General features: G+C 39.3%; 1 protein-coding gene across 2 annotated transcripts in view; it reads right to left on the bottom strand.

Moving 5' to 3' along the window:
* Positions 1-27,289, bottom strand: part of LOC143132142 (adhesion G-protein coupled receptor G5-like) — a 158,488-nt gene that overhangs the window by 111,871 nt on the left and 19,328 nt on the right. For both annotated transcript variants that reach the window (XM_076291474.1, XM_076291475.1), the window contains exons 4-6: positions 3,971-4,100; positions 3,240-3,375; positions 2,824-2,991 (exon numbers count right to left, since the gene is read on the bottom strand). In XM_076291474.1, the coding sequence (XP_076147589.1) occupies positions 2,824-2,991; positions 3,240-3,375; positions 3,971-4,100 (434 nt within the window). The remainder of the gene's footprint in view (positions 1-2,823; positions 2,992-3,239; positions 3,376-3,970; positions 4,101-27,289) is intronic.

Here is a 27,289-nt window from a genome sequence, read left to right as displayed (position 1 = left end):
GAGCGTAGCCAGGATTACTTTATAGGGGGGGCCAGCTGGGTCCAGACTTTTTATTGGGGTGGCACTTGGGAATCAAAACTACTATTTGAAAACTACTCAAAAAGTTTTGAAGATTAGGATAGCCTATTTTAATAATGGCAATAAATTGTGTGAAGCCAACACTGATACACAGGTCCATTCACAGACAACCTGAACAGTTTGTTGTCCACTCCAACACATTTTTTATAAATACGCCAATGCTATAAAAAAGTACGTTATCATAATGCACCTTACTTAATCAGTCTTATTCAAATTATGTTAATTCAAAGAACAATAATAAATACTACAAATATTTTATGCAGATATTTAATCTTATACTGATGGCAAAACTATATTTCTGATATCCACTCCAAGTACTTGGCTGTAAGCAACATGGCTCTGAATTAAGAAATTAACCCTTAGAACCAAAGACTGCAGGGCTTTTTCACTACCTTTAGTTAGAAGCATTTATCCTGATCATTGTAAGTGGCATACACACATGCTATACAGATTGTTTTTTTTCAGCAGAGTATAAGCTACGCAGATCTGCCAGAATGTAATGTATTAACATTTTTTTAAATAATACAAATATAAAACGTGTATTATAAAGATTATTATATCTTGTCATGCATCTCACCACTGCAAGCTGTCAGCTGGACATGTCTTTCATGTGTGTATAGGGCAGACTGTCCTGAATCTGGCAATATAAGAACCATGGTGGAGGGGGGCTTTAGGGCCGAGCAATTTACAGACATGTGGTGTGCGCCTTACAGAAATAAATGCCATTTTTTTAATTAAGTAATGAAAAGTGACTTTTCTGCGCTCCATATCTGTGACACAAACTGATCTGACCTGACTTGACCCGAGTTTGCGTGTTAGCCTGTGTGTGCCTATGGTGTTTGCACTCATGATTCTCTACAACTTTTTACTGCATTGCCATAAACAAAGTGAAGGCAAAAAGGTGTTTCTTTGTCGAATAAATTGGGATGCAATGTGAGTCTTGAATTGGATGCCATGCAGGAATTTGCTAGGATCTCAAAAACGGATTATGAACATGCTTTGCCATAGAGAAACACATGATAGCGTTGGATTATGAACATGTTTTGCCACCACAACACAAAAACGTGAGGTAAGTCGAGCTATATGAAGTTATTATTTTGATGTCACTTCGTCTGTTTTATAACCCAGAAGGATGTACTTGGTATCAAATGATAGTTCTGTGTCTCCTCTTCCATCTGACATGCGTGGCATATCTATCCGATAACGTGTTTGTGAGTAGGGCCTAATTCAAACAAGAGTAATGGGTGTGCTGCGTTGGTTTTTGTACATGATGTTATTTTACAGTCACTTTGTTTTTATAGCCCAGAAGGATCGATATACATGGTACCAAGGGATAGCCCTGTGTCTCCTCTTTCTTCTGATATGCTTGCCATATCTATGTGATCACAGGTTCGCGAGTAATTCAAACAAGAGTAATGGGTGCACAGGTGAACACAGAGAAGTATGTAAAACTGTAAATATGATGCAATTTGATTTAATTTCATGATTTTTTTTATTTTCATACTTAATCGCCTGACCAGCTATGGCAAGAACCACACACAGTCAGCAAATGATGTCTTTATTAAGTAGCCTAGGCTAGGCCCTGTTAGCCTACTTTTATTGGAGCCATCCGGAGATTTGTGCCTAATATACTTACATTTCACCTGAATATTATTGAAATATTTTTGTAACAGCGTTACCGCGGGCATCCTTGTTTTTGATCAGCCCCACACGTCAATGTAGAGCCTACCTAACAGGGACAGCCCAATGCAGCTCACTTTGCTATGATGCGTGACACATGTTGTTGTAATGTTCCAACTCACCTGTTGTTACTGAGGTTAAGTAGGCCTAGTAGTCTAGGCTACTGTCAAGTGTTGTTAACAGATGGCTACTTTGAATTGTCCCGCTGCTGCTGCTGCTGCACTAGGCTACTCATGATTTGATCACAACCGTGGGCTACACTTCCTGACTGGGCCAATGGTCGTGGATAGAATGCAGTTCAGTCCCTGCTTTGCAAAGTGTTGGCAAAGTGCCGTCGAAAACGGCAGCAATCTTTTTTTTTTACTTTTCACTGAACGGAGCTGGGGGGGCCAGCAGGGTGGCCAAGCCCCCCCGGCACTGATGTGGAAAGCCATAGTATTAGTTCATGGTTAGTGATGTGGAAAGCCATAGTATTAGTTCATGGTTAGTGATGTGGAAAGCCATAGTATTAGTTCATGGTTAGTGATGTGGAAAGCCATAGTATTAGTTCATGGTTAGTTCATGGTTAGTGATGTGGAAAGCCATAGTATTAGTTCATGGTTAGTTCATGGTTAGTGATGTGGAAAGCCATAGTATTAGTTCATGGTTAGTGATGTGGAAAGCCATAGTATTAGTTCATGGTTAGTGATGTGGAAAGCCATAGTATTAGTTCATGGTTAGTTCATGGTTAGTGATGTGGAAAGCCATAGTATTAGTTCATGGTTAGTTCATGGTTAGTGATGTGGAAAGCCATAGTATTAGTTCATGGTTAGTGAAGTGGAAAGCCATAGTATTAGTTCATGGTTAGTTCATGGTTAGTGAAGTGGAAAGCCATAGTATTAGTTCATGGTTAGTGATGTGGAAAGCCATAGTATTAGTTCATGGTTAGTTCATGATTAGTGATGTGGAAAGCCATAGTATTAGTTATCCCTCATTTTAGACCCTGTCTGGCGGTTCCAGCAGTAGATCTGTTTAAATCCCAGATGAAGAATTCAACTATACTGAAATAATGTTGGTTTAACAGACCTCAAATTGTGCAACAGCATCGATCATGCAGAACATAATAGTGTTGTCCTCCCCCTCCTCTAGAAGCTCAGGAGGAAGGTTCACCTCCACCAGACTATCTGGGTCATCCACGGACAACTCCTGAGAAACCAAAACATCTGAGAAGCCCGTAGACGCTTTCTGACAATCCTAACAAAAAAAAAAAACAACCATACTGTTAGTGAAACTACTTAGCTAGGAAGTATTAGCACAAGCATCTACAACTCATTTTCCAAGCATAACCCCTGATGTTATCAGTAAACTATTAGTTCTAGAATAAACATAACAAATTGTTCCTTTGATTATATTAAAATACCTTAGGCTATACATGCTTGGGAATTCCTTAATAAGCAACTAGTTGATTTTAAAGTCATGATGGCTGTTATTCGTTGACTCACCATTTCTTTTTTGGCCTTGAAATTCAGACCGTTAAAACTCCCCTTCGGCTTGTAGAACTGGGCCGCCAGGTTCCCCTGAATGACTGACTCATTCGAATCAGTGCACCCTAGGACCATCTCCATCTCTTGTATTGAGCTGCACCAGAGCGAAACAACAGATGGCAGTGAAACACACTCACACACACTCTCTCTCTCTCACACACACACACACAAACACACACACACTCTCACACACACTCACACAAACACACACACACACACACACTCACACAAACACACACACACAAACACTCACACAAACACACACAAACACACACACACACACACACACACACACGAAAACGAGTCAGAAAGTCAAGACAGGACCCAACGTCAAAATTTCGGTGTCCACAACTCTAGTTCATCCTAAACAAACCTGAAAAGGGACTCAAATGCTAAATACCGGAATTATCCTTTAAGTCTGAGGCATTTTGGATTTACTTCACCTGCTTCTTTTTAACCTTTAGTGATTCAGCATGTTCATTTCACATGTTGACATTGTATAATACAAACACCCAGATTTAGGTGTTACTTTTACAGCTAAAAGGCTTTGTGAATACTGCAAGTGAAAAACATTTGATTGACACACCCATTTTTTGCCTTAAGAGTTCTACCCCTTCAGAGCTAATTCCTGCTGATTCAGCCAGCTGACTACTTGGCTACTTGAGTGTGCTTTGGCTTCTGCTACAAACCTCACAATATCATCATGTGGTCTGCTCTTATTTTTCAAGAATTCATTGGTTCCATTCATGCAAGACATTAGAACTTGTTTCGGTGGTGGTTCATTAGCTGCAATAGGTCCGCACTCCTGCACTCTTGAACCTGGGGTGATGAAAAACAGAGAGTATGGTGAAAACACACATTTGCATGTCCATGTTTGCGTCAGTGTCATTTCAGTTGGACTCAGGGACTCTGTGGTCATCCTGCAGGTCCTTCTGTGTGGTTTTCTAACTGCACTAACTGTGCTAACTACCTTCTAATTGCACTAACTGCACTAACTACCTTCGGTAACACTTTACTTGACAGTATCGACATAAGAGTAACATGACACTGTCATGGACATATGATACTGTCATGACACATGAACCCTAGCCCTAACCTCTAACTCTAATCCTAATCTAACTCTAATCCTAACCCTAACTCTAACCCTAACTTGTTATGACAAAAACCGAATGTCACTTAATAACAGAATGTCATAAACGTTTATGACTTGTTTATGACACATTCATGACAGTGACATGTCACTCTTATGTCGATACGTAAGGGATAATGGACGACACGGTGGTCTGTTCACAGAAGTTAATGCACGGTCGAGGTTGTAAAACGGCTCCGACGTGAAGCGGAGGATTAATTTCTGTGAACAGACCACCGTGGAGTCCATTATCCCGCTTATTCCACTGTTGCCACTTGCGTTGTGTTCATTTCCTGTTACAATTTAAACGGTTTAATCGCTAAACCTGTCTTGTTTGTAGAACTAATTTCTTCCGACACATATCAACTAATTTCTCAACTTGCAGGACAAACTGCCGTTACTAGTTCTAAATGGATGGTTGCTACGGCCAAAGGCCAGTCGTTAGTTCTATCTCTCCCGTTGTCAAGCGGGCGTATCCCAAGATTCTGATGAACTTTAGCTTTGAAACATCGCTATTTTACTTAGCCTGCTGTCATCCATCTAGCTAAAAGCCACCTCCGTCATATGCTACAATGTTGCAATGTTCTGAACGTCTGCATTTTACAGCTCGGATGCAACGTGACAGTTCATTTAATCTTCACAACGAGTTTGGCGAATTAATATACAAGTGTGATACGGCCAAAAAAATGGATATACTTCATAGGTGTGCAGATAACATACGGTTAATGGTCGTTCTAAATTACGTAGGACAATGGGAAATTCAAACAAGCAGTGGAATAATGTCAAAAAAAGCGTAACCCTACCTTCTAACTGCACTAACTGCACTACCGCATGAATTACAACACCCTCATGATGTCACAATATCACTCTCATCCTGCATGAGCTACAACACCCTCCTCATGATGTCACAATATCACTCTCATCCTACATGAGCTACAACACCCTCCTCATGATGTCACAATGTCACTCTCATCCTGCATGAGCTACAACACCCTCATGATGTCACAATATCACTCTCATCCTGTATTAGCTACATTCGAACACTGTAGTTCCAACAACGTTGTTGATGATGCAGCGATAGATATCATTGGTGGAAACAGTGGCAACGTGTAATACCCCACCCCCTAGAAATTCTCTGCCACAGCCTATGTTGACATTTTTCTCATTTAAACCGAGTGATTAATGCTGGCATTGTCATTATCATCTGCAAAAATCTAAACCTATTAATTGCAAGTATATAAAACATTTTACTGAAGCCGACCAATATGTGCCATTATTTGTGTTAAATATCTATGTTGGAAAAAATATATAGCCTGGACGAATGTCTGGGTATCCCATAGATTATCAACTCTCCCGTGGCTTAACGGCAGCGTGTTGGTGCACTGCGCGCTCGGCCGGAGTTCGCATCCTATCTCTTCTTTTCATCTCTGAGTAAGAGTAGGCCTACGAGACAATAGGTTTTGACCATACATATTTATGTATATAATTACTCTACATCGAGAGACCATAGGTACAATATATCAGTCAAAAACAATTGAATCTACGTGTCACACCAGTTCACCTGCAGGTAGCGAGAAGCAAGAGGAAAATCTCACATCAGAAAATCGAACCTACAACGTTGGGATAATAAGTCATCTGCTTTAGCCACTACACCATTTGTCACTGCTGATGCAGGGTCTGTGAAGATTATAATACTAAAAGCAAGGCAATACTCGAATTAACATAAATAGCAAGAATGAGCCAAGTAGGGGAGTCAGTCTCTTAATCAAAATTAAGCTACAGGATAGATCAATCATTGAGTCACGAGATAAACATCCACTTCGCAAATTTTGGTTAGGCGTTTGTGATTTTTGGTTAGGCGCTCCGGACACCAACAGGAACTACCAAGGAACGACACAAGTGCGACTGCCTAGGGGCAGTAGTTCAAACGACCAAACTTTGCGTCCTTGTTTGCGATTGAGAGTTCGAACTACCCTTTCTAGAAACACCAAATCCAAGAACGATGGAGCGTACTACCAAGGTTGCGACGCAAGTTAGCAAATGATGCTTTCTAGAAACGACCCCCTGCATGAGCTACAACACCCTCATGATGTCACAATATCACTCTCATCCTGCATGAGCTACAACACCAACACCAGGGTCATATTCTTGTCACTTTACTTAGAGCTGACAAATAACACTTATGATATTGCATAGCTGTTTATAATTGTGTGCTATAGGGAGATGTATAAATTATTATAACTTTATTACATATACTTATAGCTATAGATATATAGGACTACAGTAGAAGTCAAAACTCTGTATGCATCACTATACGCATTTAGCAAAGCAAAGTAGTTATGATAAAACTGACAAGTGAGTAGGCAGATCTTGACATATTTATAATTCATTATTTAGATTAAAATTATAATCATTCATAATTAGCTGTCATAATGCATCATGAAGTTGGTTATGACGACTTGTGAATACATATAGATGGTAATTAATGAGCATTACAATGCTTTATAGACACCTTATAAAACATTATGAATGCATTCATAGGGCATTATAAATACAACCTTCATAGAAACTAAGATTCTTTAGTTCATATGATACTTTATTGTCAATGCACAAATTAAATACCAGTAGTCTGAAACGAAATGCAGTTTTACATCTAACCAGTGGTGCAAATAACTGACATGTCCAAAAGGGCCTTCATGAAATGTGTCGCTAGACTGTTCATACACATTTTAACGGGCCAAGTTGAAGAGCTGTTGTCCGTTATTGTTTGTGCAAATATAGGCTGATTCATGTTCCCTTGCATTTTGCAACTGTGAGGTCCATGGCTAGTCTGGCTTTCACCAGACCAAGCTCAATCTTTTAAGAAATCGAAAAAGAAATCGCCGGCAGATCAGGCTGGGTTCACCCAGCCTAGTCCATGGTAGGCGCCCGGTATTGTTCAATTTTCCGATTGAGATATCCACGCTCTGGCTATTGTAAATGCAAAAATGCATAGAGGCCATGACAAAACCGTGACTGTTAACAAACTAGATCCTAATAGAAAGCTGTTAGCTTTCCTAAGCTACATAAGGTATAAGCTAGGCCTATATACAACATAAATTGTCAATTAGGCTATGCTGGCGACACAAATAAAATCTCCTTTGGAAACCAATGGCTTAACCCTTAGAACCCTAAGCTGTTTTTAGGGCATTTTCACTACCTTTATTCATAAGGATTTATTCTGGTCATTGTAAGTGCCACACACATATATTATATATTGTTTTTTTCAGGGGAGTCTATTCAGATCTGCCATCATTTCATGTATTAATACTAGCATTGATTTTATTTTGATTTTTAAAGAATTAAAATATAAAAAGTGTATTATAAAAATTCTTATATTTCGACATGTATCTCACCACAGCAAGCTCACAGCTCTACATGCATTTCATGTGTGTGTAGGGCAGACTGTCCTGAATCGGGCAATATAATTGCCATGTTGGAGGGATACTCTGGGGCTGAACAATTTACAGAAATATTTGCTGTGTGATTTACGGAAATAAATGCCATTTTTTATTTAGTGATGAAAAATGACCTTTCTGCGCTCCATATCTGTGACACGAACTGATCTGACCTGACTTGACCCGAGGTTGCGTGTTAGCCTGCGTGCCTGTGTGTATGCAGTCATAATAATTCTCAACTTTTTACTGCATTGCCATGAACAAAGTAAAGGCAAAAAAGGTGTTTATTTGTTGAACAAATTGGATGCCATGCAGGAATTTGCTAGGATCTCAAAACCGGAATATGAACATGCTTTGCCATAGAGAAACACATGATAGCATTGGATTATAAACATGCTTTGCCACAAGAACAGACAAAAACGTGGGGTAAGTCCAGCTATATGAAGTTATTATTTTGCTGTCACTTCGTCTGTTTTATAACCCAGAAGGATATACTTGGTATCAAATGATAGCTCTGAGTCTCCTCTTTCATCTGACATGCGTGGCATATCTATGCGATCACGGGTCCGCGAGTAATTCAAACGAGAGTAATGAGTGTGCAGCGTTGGTTTGTGTACATGACGTTATTATTTTGCAGTCACTTCGTCTGGTTTTATAAGCCAGAAGGATTGATAAACATGGTACCAATGGATAGCCCTGTGCCCCCTCTTTCATATCAATGTGATCACGGGTTCGCAAGTAATTCAAACTAGAGTAATGTGTGTGCAGGTGAACGCAGAGAAGTATAGACTGTAAATATGATGCAATTTGATTTAATTTCATGATTTTTTTTAATTTTCATACTTGATCGTACAGACAAGTTGGAAAGCCCCACTTCTGCTCTGTCGTGCAATAAAGGTTTCATCTCGCTGCGATGAACCGTTCCGGAGCAATGTAACAGAGAAGAAAGGGTGTGTTTTTTGACGCACTTTGCGTCAATCGGGTTCTAAGGGTTAAGCCTTACAGTATCAAGCGGACTTAAGCTGCCACATTGTGGCGAAAAGTTGTAATACATTTCAGGCAGCTCCGTGAGTAGTATATTATCATGAACTATCTGTCAAAAATAAGCCCCGCCCCCTGAAACGTCATAAATCACGTGATAACCACGCCTCCTTTTTATGCAAATTAGCCTTGTGGTTTTTGCCACGTGTTGTTTGTTATTGTTATTGTTTTGTGAGTCATGTGACAGTCATGTGCCTGGTGTCATACCCCTGGGCGGCCATATTGGATGTAAAGTCATGTGACAGTCATGTGTCTGGTGTCAAACAATACCCCGCCCCCCTTGGCATCCATATTGGATGTAGTGTCATGTGACAGTCATGTGACTGATGTCAAACCCCTGGGCGGCCATATTGGCCCCCAAACCCCCATGTGTGTTTTGTTGTTATTATTATGTGTTATGTGATAAACTTTGTATGAAATGTATAGGAGTGTTAATAGCTGGAAATAAACGTATAGTATGCTACTAGCATAGCCAATAACCTGTTTAGCATGTAGTTAGTGGTTTTGGTTGAAAAATGTGTTAGCTAGACGCTATGCATTGTAATGTAACCTTTATAACTGAAATCATGGTGGTCTTAGGTGACAAAAATGATAGTCTATGATCCCCCTACTTTGTAGGGGTGGTGTTTTGTCCGGGCATGTCTCTGAGTCTCTTGTTTGAGACCCCTTTCATGTGGGGGGTCTGCCTACTACTTACGTACACTAGTGATGATAACATTGTAAAAGAACTGTATGGTTTGTCAGAGTTTCTGGTTGGTTTTATGTTTGAATCTAAAATGTATTTCACTCGCATATTTATTCTTCTATTTTTATTTTGTAGCGCCATCCCATGATCTAGCTGGTCACTGTGTTATCAGCCTCGAAACATCTGGTCTCTTGTGCGCTGACGAAAACGATTTGGGAACGACGTTCGGGGGATCTGAATTAGGTGCTGCGACAATCAGTAAATCTACATCTGGTACAGAACCAGGCCCGGAGTGGGTAATCGGGAGAATCGGGAGAATTCCCGGTGGCCCGCTTCACTTTTGGGCCGGTCGAGGGAAAAATATTGGCATTTGTCACGTTAATCTATCTTCTCTTAAAGTTGGCTACACACGTTCGCATTCTATTCCTAACACCGTAGCCTCTGCATGGGTTGTTCTCCCCTCCCAAGAAGAGTTAATTGGTTGGGTCCATATAGCCCGTCTTTCCTAAAAAGTTTTCTCAGATACCAGCCGGGCCGGTCCTACCGTAGTGATAAGCGTCAGGGAGGATGGATGGTAGAAAGATGCCATGAGGGACTGAAAAGGCCAGGTAAAAAAGACGAAAAGTATTAGAGTGAAATGCTGCCAAATGTGCCATGTTTCCAATGTTCATGTTTTTGAAGAGGACAGACATAAGTGGCAACTGGTAAAGAGAGATAGCCATGATTATAACGTCGTAGTTGGGCTAATAACCTACTGGACGTTGTAGCATTGTCAACCTATTCGCAAGTAACATAATGAATTAAAATATTAGCATTTTGGTATCATCCAATATGGCTATTCATAGACTTTGCAAATATTATGCAAATATTGATAACAAAACTCAAGCTTGATCTGTGTATGCAGTAACCTATAGGCCTAAAAACAAAAGTAGCCTGAGCAGCAGATCAGCCAGTCCCCCGCAATGATGAGCCCGAAATGAACTATGACTATAGGGACAAGTAGAAAGGATAATAGAGTTAACCATATGAATTAAAGTTATTTTATGGAAGAAAGAACAGTAGGCTATGACAGCAGTAGGCTGCATGATCAACCTATACGATCTAGCCATAACTGCGAGGCCTGCTAAGCATTTTACTGGGGTAACGCAAGTGATACGGGGTAAGTTGATATTTCCCAATAGTTCATTCTTTCCCCTTTTGATAAAACCGCTGTTGTTACGGGTATGTTTATAACTGTGACACCCACTTTGGGGTAGAGTGTTGGTCTAAATCATTACCGGTGACCATTTGGAGATCTCTGTAATTTAATGTCTAGTTGTTTTATTCTCCATACATGTATGCCTTCTAAGTGTAGCATGGTAGCATAATGTGTTTGCGGTCATTTCATTTGCAGAAAACGACACGCACGATGACTTGATAGGTCTTGGAAACGCATCTATCAACAGGGGGAATACACATTCAAAGGACTATCAAACTAATGTTAATACTCAATCAAAGGACATTAACCGTGTGGATTTATGGAGTGATACTATACTAAAAAACTGGATGTCAAACAATTTCCTCCAGTTGAATTCTGACAAAACAGAAGTCCTCATCATTGGATCCCAGCACATAGTGAAACAAATGATACCATCCTTAGGTCCCTTTCAATTTTTAGACTGTGTAAAACCTGTTGCAAAGAATCTTGGGTGTCTGGTTTGACAATAATTAAGCTTTGAACGTCACATCACAAAGCTCATACAGTCTTGTTTCTATCACCTCAGAAATATTTCCAAGATTAGTTCCATCTTAACTTTTAGACACTGAGACCATTATGCATGCATTTATTTCTTCACGCCTGGATTACTGCAATAGTCTTTTTTCTTGTCTGAACCAAAAATCTATAAAGAGACTTCAAACTGTTCAGAATTCAGCTGCCCGGCTTCTTACTAAGACAAAGTACTAAGACATTACTCCTGTTTTAGCCTCACTGCACTGGCTCCCAGTAAGCTTTAGAATTGATTTTAAGATTCTTCTGATTACTTTTAAAGTTCTACATGGCCTGTCTCCCAACTACATATCTGATCTCCTAGTACCTTATACACCAGTGCGTACTTTAAGATCATTTGGTAGTGGTTTCCTAACTATTCCTAAGGTCAATCTCAAAACTAAAGGGGTGAGAGCATTTAGTGTCAGGGCACCTAGGCTCTGGAATGACCTGCCTGATGAAATCAGGTCAGTCAAGTCAGTATGCTCTTTTAAATCCCTCCTTAAAACACATCTTTACAAGCAAGCCTTCCTTAGTTTTGTTTAAGTAATATACTTCATTTTGTGTTAAGTTTATTAAGTTTTATTTCAGTGTTAAGTTTTATCTCAGTAAGTTTTATTTCAGTGTCAAGTTTTATTTCAGTAAGTTTTATTTCAGTGTCAAGTTTTATTTCAGTATCCTAAGTTTTATTTCAGTGTTAAGTTTTATCTCAGTAAGTTTTATTTCAGTGTCAAGTTTTATTTCAGTAAGTTTTATTTCAGTGTCAAGTTTTATTTCAGTATCCTAAGTTTTATTTCAGTGTCAAGTTTTATTTCAGTAAGTTTTATTTCAGTGCAAGTTTATTTTCCTTTTTCAAATTTATGTTAAGTTCTAATTGAATTAGTATATATTATCTGATTGTTATATTATTATGTCTTATTTGCATTTTCATATATGTTGATATTGTACAGCACTTTGTAACTTTGTTTTGAAAAGTGCTATATAAATAAAGATTATTATTATTATTATACAGAACTCGATTTTGACGACCTATCTGACGCGACTTTACTGGAGGCTGCGGATGCTGTCGACCCGTGTGAACTACATGAAAGGTCAGATTCGTTGAATGTTTCTGAACCTGGGGGTGGCTGGGCCCTCTGCAGATTTAGCAGTGTGTGATGTAAACACAGTTCGCTATAATTACACAGATGTAGAATCAGCATTGGATAGTGTTGAGCTGAGACTAAATTATGCTAGATCTGTGGCTCGTAGAGCTACGGATGTAATAGGTCACACAGTGGCAGATCTGCTTATTGGTGCTGTGGAAACTCTGCAAAAGATTAGCCGGGATCATATAAAAAAATTGAGGCTGTTATCAATGGCATACTGAAATGAAATGTTACTTTATTGATGATCTGAATGGTGTTTAACCTCGGTGTGATAGATTGTTTATAAGGTTCATGTTTATTTTTTCTTTGTTGTTGTTGTTTTTTACGGCTATAATTGCGGAAGAGTAGTAAACATGTGTAATATAGTTTAAATTTGTTGAGTAATCAGTGAGTAGCCATGCCCCCGCCGTAGTAGATGCAGCACACCATTTAGAACAGGTTGCAATTCTAACAAAATGCTTTTGAATGACCAGTAATTTCTTAATAGTGGAAGGAAAAGTACTTGCCCACACTAAATTACAATATGAAAGGTATGGATAAATTAAACTATAATAAAGAGTGAGGAGGCAATTTCTAGAGACAAGATGACTAACCCTCCTAATTATCCCAATTGATTTATTTACTTTTTTGCTAACACAGTCTACTTGATCCTTCCATTTTAAGGTTTCATTAACAATAACTCCCAAGAATCTGGTTGATGAAACTTGCGGTATCTCTGTAGACTCAATTTTAATTTTACATATGTCATTAGGGTATAATTTTTTACCTCCAAAAATGATGAAATTAGATTTTTTAAGATTTAAAGATAGTTTATTTAATTTGAACCAAGTGGCATATGCAGATAAGCCAGCATTTGCCTCTTTCATTAAAACACTGAAATTTGAATGTGAAAGAATCAAGGTAGTGTCATCTGCAAACATAATAGGAGAAATTATAAAAAAAATTATACCCTAATGACATATGTAAAATTAAAATTGAGTCTACAGAGATACCGCAAGTTTCATCAACCAGATTCTTGGGAGTTATTGTTAATGAAACCTTAAAATGGAAGGATCAAGTAGACTGTGTTAGCAAAAAAGTAAATAAATCAATTGGGATAATTAGGAGGGTTAGTCATCTTGTCTCTAGAAATTGCCTCCTCACTCTTTATTATAGTTTAATTTATCCATACCTTTCATATTGTAATTTAGTGTGGGCAAGTACTTTTCCTTCCACTATTAAGAAATTACTGGTCATTCAAAAGCATTTTGTTAGAATTGCAACCTGTTCTAAATGGTGTGCTGCATCTACTACGGCGGGGGCATGGCTACTCACTGATTACTCAACAAATTTAAACTATATTACACATGTTTACTACTCTTCCGCAATTATAGCCGTAAAAAACAACAACAACAAAGAAAAAATAAACATGAACCTTATAAACAATCTATCACACCGAGGTTAAACACCATTCAGATCATCAATAAAGTAACATTTCATTTCAGTATGCCATTGATAACAGCCTCAATTTTTTTATATGATCCCGGCTAATCTTTTGCAGAGTTTCCACAGCACCAATAAGCAGATCTGCCACTGTGTGACCTATTACATCCGTAGCTCTACGAGCCACAGATCTAGCATAATTTAGTCTCAGCTCAACACTATCCAATGCTGATTCTACATCTGTGTAATTATAGCGAACTGTGTTTACATCACACACTGCTAAATCTGCAGAGGGCCCAGCCACCCCCAGGTTCAGAAACATTCAACGAATCTGACCTTTCATGTAGTTCACACGGGTCGACAGCATCCGCAGCCTCCAGTAAAGTCGCGTCAGATAGGTCGTCAAAATCGAGTTCTGTATAATAATAATAATAATCTTTATTTATATAGCACTTTTCAAAACAAAGTTACAAAGTGCTGTACAATATCAACATATATGAAAATGCAAATAAGACATAATAATATAACAATCAGATAATATATACTAATTCAATTAGAACTTAACATAAATTTGAAAAAGGAAAATAAACTTGCACTGAAATAAAACTTACTGAAATAAAACTTGACACTGAAATAAAACTTAGGATACTGAAATAAAACTTGACACTGAAATAAAACTTACTGAAATAAAACTTGACACTGAAATAAAACTTACTGAGATAAAACTTAACACTGAAATAAAACTTAGGATACTGAAATAAAACTTGACACTGAAATAAAACTTACTGAAATAAAACTTGACACTGAAATAAAACTTACTGAGATAAAACTTAACACTGAAATAAAACTTAATAAACTTAACACAAAATGAAGTATATTACTTAAACAAAACTAAGGAAGGCTTGCTTGTAAAGATGTGTTTTAAGGAGGGATTTAAAAGAGCATACTGACTTGACTGACCTGATTTCATCAGGCAGGTCATTCCAGAGCCTAGGTGCCCTGACACTAAATGCTCTCACCCCTTTAGTTTTGAGATTGACCTTAGGAATAGTTAGGAAACCACTACCAAATGATCTTAAAGTACGCACTGGTGTATAAGGTACTAGGAGATCAGATATGTAGTTGGGAGACAGGCCATGTAGAACTTTAAAAGTAATCAGAAGAATCTTAAAATCAATTCTAAAGCTTACTGGGAGCCAGTGCAGTGAGGCTAAAACAGGAGTAATGTCTTAGTACTTTGTCTTAGTAAGAAGCCGGGCAGCTGAATTCTGAACAGTTTGAAGTCTCTTTATAGATTTTTGGTTCAGACAAGAAAAAAGACTATTGCAGTAATCCAGGCGTGAAGAAATAAATGCATGCATAATGGTCTCAGTGTCTAAAAGTTAAGATGGAACTAATCTTGGAAATATTTCTGAGGTGATAGAAACAAGACTGTATGAGCTTTGTGATGTGACGTTCAAAGCTTAATTATTGTCAAACCAGACACCCAAGATTCTTTGCAACAGGTTTTACACAGTCTAAAAATTGAAAGGGACCTAAGGATGGTATCATTTGTTTCACTATGTGCTGGGATCCAATGATGAGGACTTCTGTTTTGTCAGAATTCAACTGGAGGAAATTGTTTGACATCCAGTTTTTTAGTATAGTATCACTCCATAAATCCACACGGTTAATGTCCTTTGATTGAGTATTAACATTAGTTTGATAGTCCTTTGAATGTGTATTCCCCCTGTTGATAGATGCGTTTCCAAGACCTATCAAGTCATCGTGCGTGTCGTTTTCTGCAAATGAAATGACCGCAAACACATTATGCTACCATGCTACACTTAGAAGGCATACATGTATGGAGAATAAAACAACTAGACATTAAATTACAGAGATCTCCAAATGGTCACCGGTAATGATTTAGACCAACACTCTACCCCAAAGTGGGTGTCACAGTTATAAACATACCCGTAACAACAGCGGTTTTATCAAAAGGGGAAAGAATGAACTATTGGGAAATATCAACTTACCCCGTATCACTTGCGTTACCCCAGTAAAATGCTTAGCAGGCCTCGCAGTTATGGCTAGATCGTATAGGTTGATCATGCAGCCTACTGCTGTCATAGCCTACTGTTCTTTCTTCCATAAAATAACTTTAATTCATATGGTTAACTCTATTATCCTTTCTACTTGTCCCTATAGTCATAGTTCATTTCGGGCTCATCATTGCGGGGGACTGGCTGATCTGCTGCTCAGGCTACTTTTGTTTTTAGGCCTATAGGTTACTGCATACACAGATCAAGCTTGAGTTTTGTTATCAATATTTGCATAATATTTGCAAAGTCTATGAATAGCCATATTGGATGATACCAAAATGCTAATATTTTAATTCATTATGTTACTTGCGAATAGGTTGACAATGCTACAACGTCCAGTAGGTTATTAGCCCAACTACGACGTTATAATCATGGCTATCTCTCTTTACCAGTTGCCACTTATGTCTGTCCTCTTCAAAAACATGAACATTGGAAACATGGCACATTTGGCAGCATTTCACTCTAATACTTTTCGTCTTTTTTACCTGGCCTTTTCAGTCCCTCATGGCATCTTTCTACCATCCATCCTCCCTGACGCTTATCACTACGGTAGGACCGGCCCGGCTGGTATCTGAGAAAACTTTTTAGGAAAGACGGGCTATATGGACCCAACCAATTAACTCTTCTTGGGAGGGGAGAACAACCCATGCAGAGGCTACGGTGTTAGGAATAGAATGCGAACGTGTGTAGCCAACTTTAAGAGAAGATAGATTAACGTGACAAATGCCAATATTTTTCCCTCGACCGGCCCAAAAGTGAAGCGGGCCACCGGGAATTCTCCCGATTCTCCCGATTACCCACTCCGGGCCTGGTTCTGTACCAGATGTAGATTTACTGATTGTCGCAGCACCTAATTCAGATCCCCCGAACGTCGTTCCCAAATCGTTTTCGTCAGCGCACAAGAGACCAGATGTTTCGAGGCTGATAACACAGTGACCAGCTAGATCATGGGATGGCGCTACAAAATAAAAATAGAAGAATAAATATGCGAGTGAAATACATTTTAGATTCAAACATAAAACCAACCAGAAACTCTGACAAACCATACAGTTCTTTTACAATGTTATCATCACTAGTGTACGTAAGTAGTAGGCAGACCCCCCACATGAAAGGGGTCTCAAACAAGAGACTCAGAGACATGCCCGGACAAAACACCACCCCTACAAAGTAGGGGGATCATAGACTATCATTTTTGTCACCTAAGACCACCATGATTTCAGTTATAAAGGTTACATTACAATGCATAGCGTCTAGCTAACACATTTTTCAACCAAAACCACTAACTACATGCTAAACAGGTTATTGGCTATGCTAGTAGCATACTATACGTTTATTTCCAGCTATTAACACTCCTATACATTTCATACAAAGTTTATCACATAACACATAATAATAACAACAAAACACACATGGGGGTTTGGGGGCCAATATGGCCGCCCAGGGGTTTGACATCAGTCACATGACTGTCACATGACACTACATCCAATATGGATGCCAAGGGGGGCGGGGTATTGTTTGACACCAGACACATGACTGTCACATGACTTTACATCCAATATGGCCGCCCAGGGGTATGACACCAGGCACATGACTGTCACATGACTCACAAAACAATAACAATAACAAACAACACGTGGCAAAAACCACAAGGCTAATTTGCATAAAAAGGAGGCGTGGTTATCACGTGATTTATGACGTTTCAGGGGGCGGGGCTTATTTTTGACAGATAGTTCATGATAATATACTACTCACGGAGCTGCCTGAAATGTATTACAACTTTTCGCCACAATGTGGCAGCTTAAGTCCGCTTGATACTGTAAGGCTTAACCCTTAGAACCCGATTGACGCAAAGTGCGTCAAAAAACACACCCTTTCTTCTCTGTTACATTGCTCCGGAACGGTTCATCGCAGCGAGATGAAACCTTTATTGCACGACAGAGCAGAAGTGGGGCTTTCCAACTTGTCTGTACGATCAAGTATGAAAATTAAAAAAAATCATGAAATTAAATCAAATTGCATCATATTTACAGTCTATACTTCTCTGCGTTCACCTGCACACACATTACTCTAGTTTGAATTACTTGCGAACCCGTGATCACATTGATATGGCAAGCATATCAGATGAAAGAGGGGGCACAGGGCTATCCATTGGTACCATGTTTATCGACCCTTCTGGCTTATAAAACCAGACGAAGTGACTGCAAAATAATAACGTCATGTACACAAACCAACGCTGCACACTCATTACTCTCGTTTGAATTACTCGCGGACCCGTGATCGCATAGATATGCCACGCATGTCAGATGAAAGAGGAGACTCAGAGCTATCATTTGATACCAAGTACATCCTTCTGGGTTATAAAACAGACGAAGTGACAGCAAAATAATAACTTCATATAGCTGGACTTACCCCACGTTTTTGTCTGTTCTTGTGGCAAAGCATGTTTATAATCCAATGCTATCATGTGTTTCTCTATGGCAAAAACCACATGGCTAATTTGCATAAAAAGGAGGCATGGTTATCACGTGATTTATGACGTTTCAGGGGGCGGGGCTTATTTTTGACAGATAGTTCATGATAATATACTACTTCCGTGAATCACGGAAAGCGCAAATGAAGTGGCCACTTCCCACTGCACAGTAGCTGAAGGTCTGTGGCCATAATGAAAGTGTCATTGTTTGGATACTTCACACACATGTGCTTTTTAATCTCACAGACTACAACTACCAAACGGGAATAAAAGCACATCGAGTCCCCTCTCACACCCTGCACGCACTTCAAACAAATAAACAGGCGTCTCAGTCTCATGCATGACCATAGGCAAAACTGTATCGAACCAGTGTAACGTTGGTAAATCATCCATTGCACAGAATGATTTTTGTAGCACGTGCAACAAATAATATTATGATTATGTGTACAGCCCTGCCCTGGATACATCTCTCAAAGTGCGCTCTAAAATATTTGGTTTCAATTTAGATGTAGATCATCACGGGTGCGTTAATAAATCTACATTGCGGCGAGTTGACACAAATTTCACTTTGACGAATTTATGTAGTCAATTTGATATGACAATATCCTCTTCCAGCAACCCTTTGCTCAACACCACCATCTACAGGCAAATGAGTGTACAGTCACTAAATGTACAAATAACTTAATTTTTTAGACCCCCCATGAATGAAATTCTACGAAACTTGGCATACCCCTAGAGAATGCCAGGTTAATCATACACATAACATTTGGTGCAGTTCTGAACATCTTACAGTGGGCAGTGCTTCGACTTGGCCAGCTTCACTCGCGGTCCGCGCGCGGGATCACCCGGTATCACGCGACTTTAATTTGTATTTTTCCAGTGACGCTGCAACGACGCTGCAACAACCCAAACAACCGGCAGATGTCTCAAGTGAGCAGGGTGTCTCGTAAAAAGAAATGGAGCCTGGAAAACCCTACACAGACTTCACTACAGACTTTAGCAGACTGGTTTAGAAATAATTTAATAGCCAGAAATATGCCTGCCCTGCCCTAATAAAGAAATATTTGGTTAACGGCGAGTGAATCCCGTTTGCAGCCGTAGAAGAAACGCAGGACAAATTAAACATTCTGGTTTTCTCTGAGTGCAACGATGATAGACAGACAACATTTGGACAAAATATAGAGCATATTAACCTCCGTTGCTCAGCCAAATGCCTTCTTGTTACGTCCTGTTATCACGGAGTTACAGGCGATAAACGATTTTTGATGGTCACAAGTTTACTTCATTAGCAGTTTATTTCTTTGATTATTAAAGAGTGTTTTTCATTTAAAGGTTTGACTTTGTGCTTATTCAGTAGAGTATTTAGTGCTCTCCCCAATCCCAGACGTTAACATTGCATGTTTGTTTCTAATGGATGCAACCGCGAGATAGGCTACGCGTTTGACGGCAATGAGTTGTTAACAGACATGAACCAAGACATATAGCCCAGCAGTAATCTAGAGACTGTTCATTATTTATCGAAGGGGCCACCGGAGGAATTTTGAGTGCTTCATTCAAAAGTTGCATGACCCTCCCTTGCCTGCTAGAAATTGTTCAATGACCGTCCGACAGAATTGTTAAAAAAGACATGACCCTCCCCCTGCCAATTGTCGCTGTCTTCGGCCTGCGCTGCTTTGCGCCACAGCCACACACTGTGATAACGTTCTTAAATCAATCTTTCCCGTGAGCTTGCATGCTACCAGTCCTTCCTTTTCAAATGTGTTGCACCTGTTTGCACAATTTCACAAATAATCATATGTGATTAATAATATGACAAATAATCCATGTGCATGGGGACCGAAACAATGCATGCCAACTTTTTCTGTGTTTCTCACGTATTTTAACTTTCCCCCGCTGTCTTGCCGTTTTAATGTTTTCCCTTAGAATATCCCATATTTTAATACTCTCATAACAGCCCTGCCATCGGGCCTGTCTCTGTGTTGCTACCCCCTTGCCCTTCCAACGAAACAGATATCTTCAAATCATCGTTTTCTTTGCTTGAAGGCGAACTTAGAGTGATGTTAACCTATTTAAGTTTAACGGCGTGATTGTCGTGAGAGCATGATTCATTGGCGCTTGCATGTTCGGCCTTATACGTGCGCACCTGCCTACCATCAGGCTACTCAGCTACTAGAGAAAGAATTTCCCCTGTTTGTATGTTCACTCCAAGTTGGCCTACCATAACTTACCAACTCTGCACTGTAGACCCTAACTGGCTATTTATATTTTTCCGTGAAATAAGCAAATGTATTTGTTCAACTTTATGAAGCAGAATTACGCATAGGCTACTTGGAACATAACACATTTGACAAAGGACAGATGTATGTTGCTAGTGACAAAATATTCAGTTCAGTTCAGTTCAGTTAACTTTATTGTCCCAAAGGGAAACTTGTCTCGCAGTCAGGTACACATATAAATAGCATAAGATACACAAAGACACAAGATGGGGTAAAAGACACAGGTTAATATCATTTAAGAAGGTTCAGAAATAAAATAAGAAAGAAAGAAACTGTCTTATCAATCTACGTTCCTGACAAATGCTCATCAGAATCGTTTCTGTGCAATAAAGCAAAATTGTGCAAATTAAGCAGGCGTATTGCACTAGGAATAAAAGAGTTTTTTGTCCTATTGGACTTATAAAATGGGACTCAGACTCCGGCCTGAGGGAAGAGCTTCAAATGAACAGTGAAGAGGATGATTTTTACAGTCCAGTATAGAACTTGCCTTTTGGATGACCTGCTTCTCATAAATGGTCAGCAAGGACAACTGTGGACAGCCAATCAACTTCCCAGCCACCTTCACAATGTGGCTAAGATTGTTTTTGTCCCTAAGACTGATGCCTCCATACCAGGCAATAAAAGAAAAAGTGAGAACAGATTCTATAAAAGATTTGTAAAATAAAGACAGCATAACCTTATCCACATTAAACAAATTGAGCTTCCTAAGGAAGTACAACCGTTGTTGTCCCTTCTTGCAAATAGCCTCGGTATTTATATCAAATTTGAGCTTGTTGTCTAACATTGTCCCGAGATATTTATACTGGTCAACCATCTCTATGCAGCTTCCATTTATATGAATCAGTGGTGGAGAACAGGATTGGTTTCTTCTAAAATCAATGACCATATCTTTTGTCTTTGAGATGTTTAACTGAAGAAAAGACTTGTCACACCAACTGACAAACTCGTCAACCACTGGCCCATGCTGGGATTCATGTTTATGCAGTAAACTCACAATGACTGTGTCATCAGCAAATTTCAGGATATGCCTATTTATATGCTGACTTCTACAGTCATTTGTGTAGAGGATGTAGAGCAGAGGGGAAAGTACACAACCCTGAGTGGAAGAGATGCGCCTTTCTGAAAGACAACCTTTGACCTTTACTCTCTGTGATCTGTTGGTTAAAAAATCCATAATCCAACCCACAAGATTATTCTCAAGATTAAATTCTGATACTAGTTTTCTAACTAAAACATGTGGCTGGATAGTATTAAAAGCAGAAGAAAAGTCCAGAAACAAGAGCCTGGCATGTGTGCCAGGACCTTCCAGATGACTGTACAGGAGGTTAAGTAGTGTAATTTGGGCATCCTCTACCCCCCTATTAGCCCTATATGCAAACTGCATAGGATCCAAGGCCTCACCCACCCTTAACAACAACAACCATTTCACTATCTTTTCAAATGACTTCATGACCAGTGAGGTCAGTGCCACTGGTCTGAAGTCATTTAAAGTCTTTATAGTGTTGCCTTTTGGCACTGGGACTATAGTAGATTCCTTCCATATCTTTGGAACCCTTCTCTGTTTTAAAGACATTCTAAAAATATCAGTGAACACCCCACAGAGCTGTTCTGAACAGCACTTTAGCAATCTCCCAGTAATCCCATCTGGTCCTGGACTTTTATTGACCTTATTTCTTTTGAGTACTGACCTTACGTCTTCCTGTGTAATTAAAAATGTACATGTAGTGGACTTTACCAGCGATTGCTCATCGGTTAATTTTTGAAGTTCATCTGAAAAGTCATGAATGTCAAAACGTGAATAAAAAGTGTTTAATGCTTCAGAAATATCTCTATCACTCTCATAAGCTGGGATATGGACTGGCTTGTTTTGTGTTCTATGCAGGCCTGTCATTCTCTTGACACCTTCCCATGCTGCCTTCAAGTTATTGCTGCCCAGTCTCCCCTCTATCTTACTTTTATATTGTAATTTAGCTTTCTTGATTTCTGATCTGACCTCTTTTATTGCCTCTCTTTTTTCACCCTCATCCCCTTTGTGAAAAGCGCTATGTTTTTTACTTAACACTTGTTTCATGGATTGAGTGACCCATGGCTTGTTATTCGCATACACTTTTACATGCTTTTTTGGAATAACAGTATCCTCACAGAATTAACACACATATTAACTTTCAGTGTTTTACGATGTCTTTGTCATGGGGAAGTGTTTTTCCCCATGCATTTATTCTAGGCTACTGTCAGTGACTGCCGTGAGAGAAGCGCGTTCTGTGTTTTGTTCATGTCAGTGACTGACGCGAGAGAAGCGGGGTCTGTGTTGTGTTGCATTGCGTTAATTTATTTTCATTGGGCATACCGTGCCGTGCCGTCCACAGCTCTTCAGTTCTGACAAAGCCGAAATTACTCCTTTTGAAACAATGAGTGCAGGAAGCGCGTTTGTATGGTTATATTGCTTGACGGGGGGGATCCCAAGCAGCTTTCAGCCATAAGGCTACTTTGAGAACATTTCAATTCACCCGACACTAATATTCAAAATGTTGAAAACTATTTCGGCATAGCCTATAAGCAGTTTAATTAAATGGAATGTTAGTTGTAAACAAATGGGCTACTTGGTGAGGCTTGGCCTCACAGATGCGCTCGTGCCTTAGATGGCAGGAAAAATCTTCACGATAGGCCTATCAACTAACCACCCGATTCACGTTGGCTGGGGGGAAGGGGGGCCATCAGACAATTGTGCCCAGTTAATCCGGCCCTGCCCCCAACAAATCACACCTTCCCACCTCTGACAGCTTAAAAGAAGTCGAGAGGACTCGTAACTCACAGACCTATTCACACACCTGCAGCATTTTGCCGTGTTTTGAAATCCTATGCAGCTACAGGAGCTTCCAATCGTGAGGAAGCAATTTTGCATTGTAGGCATAACTAACATGCAATAACGCCACCAACAACAACCAAAACTAGGCTACTCATTGTCAACATGTAAATTAAATGTAACATTATTGTGAATCAAATTAAAATGTTCTCTTTTTCAAACATAGGCATAGTAACAGAATAATTTAATAATGTTACAAAGATACTACATCAATCCGTATGTTTCATTAGGCTACTAGGCTATTTGTTTTGCCTTACTATTTATTCATTTAGGCTAGGCCTTTTTATTCAGGGGCCGTATTCACAAATAATTTTAAGGCTAAAAGTAGCTCCTAACTGGCGAATTTAGGAGCAACTCCTAAAAATAATGGGCGTGTTACTCCTAACTTTAGGACTCCTAATTTTTTTCACAAAAAGTAATTCACGAAGCATTTTAGACCTAAAAGTAGCACCTAAGTCTGGGACAGCTTAAAAGAAGTCGAGAGGACTCCTAACTCACTAAGACCTATTCACAAACAGCTTTTTGTGGCATTTTACGTTGCAATGTTTTGAAATGGGTAGCCTATGCGCACTGTAGGAATGTTACATATTACCAACCGTCACGTATGTCCAACCTCTTACGTGTATGTGTCACTTAATATTAATTTCTAGACAAACCAAGATGGCGGATTCCTGAAGAAGCGCAAGCACCCACACCATAAGTTTATCTAAATCAGCTATGTACCAAAAATTACATTTTACCGTGACTCGAAGAGCTGTAAACAGTGTTGTAAGGCTGTGTGTACAAATCCGCTTGGAGCTCCAGAGGAATTTTGATTTGCCGACGAGATACGGTTAGCCACATTCTCTGGCTAACCGTTCATGTGCCTGAGAAAGGTTGGGAATAAGCACTCACAGCCCAGCACTAACCTCCGAGCGTGGTAAACAAAATTGGATATTTCAGGCAGAAAAGCCCCGGTAAGAACCAAACTAGATTTTGTTCAAATCTACACACCTATGGCTACTGAAAGATGTAAGGTTCATTTAGCAAATGTTATTTTGAAGTATTAAAAAAAATTGTTGTTTTAAGAATTTTCAAAGGAAATGGTTGGTAATTAGCACGTTTATGATATTGTTTTGTTTTTTTTAGCAAAAGTATTTGAACAAGGTGAGTTGCCAAGTTCCCCTTTAAGTGAATATACTGAGATGGTAATGCTTTTTAAGTGGGTATAGTGCATAGTCCTGCATATCACGTAGACTACACCACTGCCTTACTGAACAATGGATTTTCTGTGCATGGATGTTGACCGGTTCTTGGCCCCTCAGTGTATGATGTGGCCCCTTTGTGGCCCCTGTCTCAGAAAAATCCTAGAACCGCCACTGATTCCACAGACTTTACAGCTGTAAGTTTTCTGTCTCAACCCTATTTCATCAAACGTGACGTTGACCCTAGACTTGTCTTGAAGTTGCGTACAACTGTATTTTTTTATTGATTTATGAGTGTTCAACAGATATGTTTATACACTGCAGTACCCATCAGTACTGTGTTGCATGATTGTCTCTCCCGCTATGTAAACACTTCAATAACTTATGATGATGTGCATACCCCATGCCAGTGTAAATGTTTTCATTGTGTGGTTATGTTATGTATAGATGGGTTCATGATATGCATGACACAACATGAAACGTATGTTTGTAGGCTTACTCTTGTGTCAAACAGCATATAAATGGTGACTTTAGCCACCAGAAGTTCAAGGTGAACTGAAGGTGTGCACTCAAACTTGCTTGAAAAGGAAAGTTGTTTTGCAAATTGTTACCATCAATGTTTGCACAATGACATTGTAAACTCCATAACGACCACGTTGGTTTGTTTGTTTACTCCGCTTTCTTGGTCTTCCGCAGCACAAACTCAATCAGCTGTTTCCCGCTAGCCTGGACACATCGCTACAGACCAACAATGCATGCCATATACTTCCTGCTTCGCACCTATTAATGACTTTTAATATTACAACATTTGAGAGAAAGTGGAATAGAACATTATGCTCAATATTCCAATATGTGATTTAATGTTCTGCATTATGTCCAATATTCCAATATGTGGTTTAATGTTCTGCATTTCTCATTAGTAGGTCACTTTGATACTAAAAGTATGATTCTATGTAATGACTATGATATCTGTACTGTCCCTGTGTATATCTCTGTGTGACTGTGTTTAGAGATAAGCAGGAATATTATGACTTTGCAGGGTTTCACTGTTCTGCATGGCTGCGTCAGTAGCTATCTGCTCCGGATTGCCAGGCTGCCACTAATCAGGGTCTGATTCAGTGTAGTCCACATGAGATGGGATGACCAACGGCATCTCCCGTCAGCCTGGAAGGATACTTAAACCCTAACTATTTCCTTGTCTAGTGAGAGCAGCTGATGGATCTTTAGATGATGTCATGCTGTCTCTCCCTTGATGTGCATCATTGTAAATAAAACTCTGTTCCTGATTTGTCATACTATTGGTCTGACTGGGTCTCTATTAAATTTATGGTATACAAATTACCATCACATTTTATATTGTTTCATTTGACCAAGTCCCTGACGACATTCTGACTTCCATCCTGAACTCTATACTGCACTCATGCATTTCTCATGCACTGCATCTTACCAGCCAGTCATTAAATATAATTTCTTTCCTTGTAATATATATTTTTTGTGTTCCCAGTAAAACTGTCATGGAAAGCTTTGATGTTTTAATATCAACTGGCCAAATGTTAGAAGTCTTGTGCCAAAAATGGACCTAGTCAGGGTTTGAGTGTCTACTTCAGACCCTGATGTTTTGGTTTTATCTGAGACTTGGTTGAAGAAATCTGTTTCTGATTCTTCTATCCATATTACTGGTTATAATTTATTTTGTAGTGATCGTCAAAGTAAGGGCAGTGGTGTTGCCATTTACATTAAAACCAGGTTTAATTGCAGAGTAACTAAATCTTTCTCCCGTCCTAAGATATTTGAGTTTTTGTCTATTGATATTTATGTCTCTTCCACATCACTCCTTACTGTCATGGCTTGCTACAAGCCTCCTTCTGCTGCTAAAGAGGCCTTAAATTCTCTGGCTGATGTATTATTCAAATTACGGGATCGTGCTCATGGGAGATCTGAACTGGGACTGGCTCTCTGCTAATTCCGACTGCCTAAAAAAATATCTGTAATGAGCTAAACCTTACTCAGCTTGTTTCCTCCCCTACCCGTCCTAATAGAACATTTCCAGATAAGTCCACCCTAATAGATCTAATACTCACCAACACTCCACAGAAGTATAAAGAAATAGGGGTATTCTCTAACGGCATCAGTGACCATTGCACCGTAGCATGTGTTAGGGACACCAAGCTCCCTAAATCCAAGCCTCGCATCCTCATTAAAATACATTTGAAAAGGTTTATATTAATTACTGATAAACATGCCCCTATTACTGATAAACATGCCCCCCTAACCTGCTATAGAATTACTGATAAACATGCCCCTATTACTGATAAACATGCCCCCCTAACCTGCTATAGAATTAAAGGGTGTGAAAACCCCTGGCTTTCCAATGAACTGTCTTCTCTGATCCATGAGAGAAATGCAGCCAGGGTATTAGCAAGGACCACAAACCTCCAATCTGACTGGGCCAACTTTAGGTATCTTAGGAACAAGTGCACTTACCTTATAAGAAAGTGCAAATCTGACTTCTACCTCAAATCAAT

Source organism: Alosa pseudoharengus, unplaced genomic scaffold (assembly GCF_046254945.1).
Source record: "Alosa pseudoharengus isolate Yale_2024_CS ecotype anadromous, Long Island Sound unplaced genomic scaffold, YU_APseudo_1.1 YU_APseudo_1.1_scf_19, whole genome shotgun sequence".
In the NCBI taxonomy this organism is placed as follows: domain Eukaryota; kingdom Metazoa; phylum Chordata; class Actinopteri; order Clupeiformes; family Clupeidae; genus Alosa; species Alosa pseudoharengus.
The sequence above is the reverse complement of the archived record's forward strand: the minus strand, read 5'-3'. Positions and strand labels throughout refer to the sequence as shown.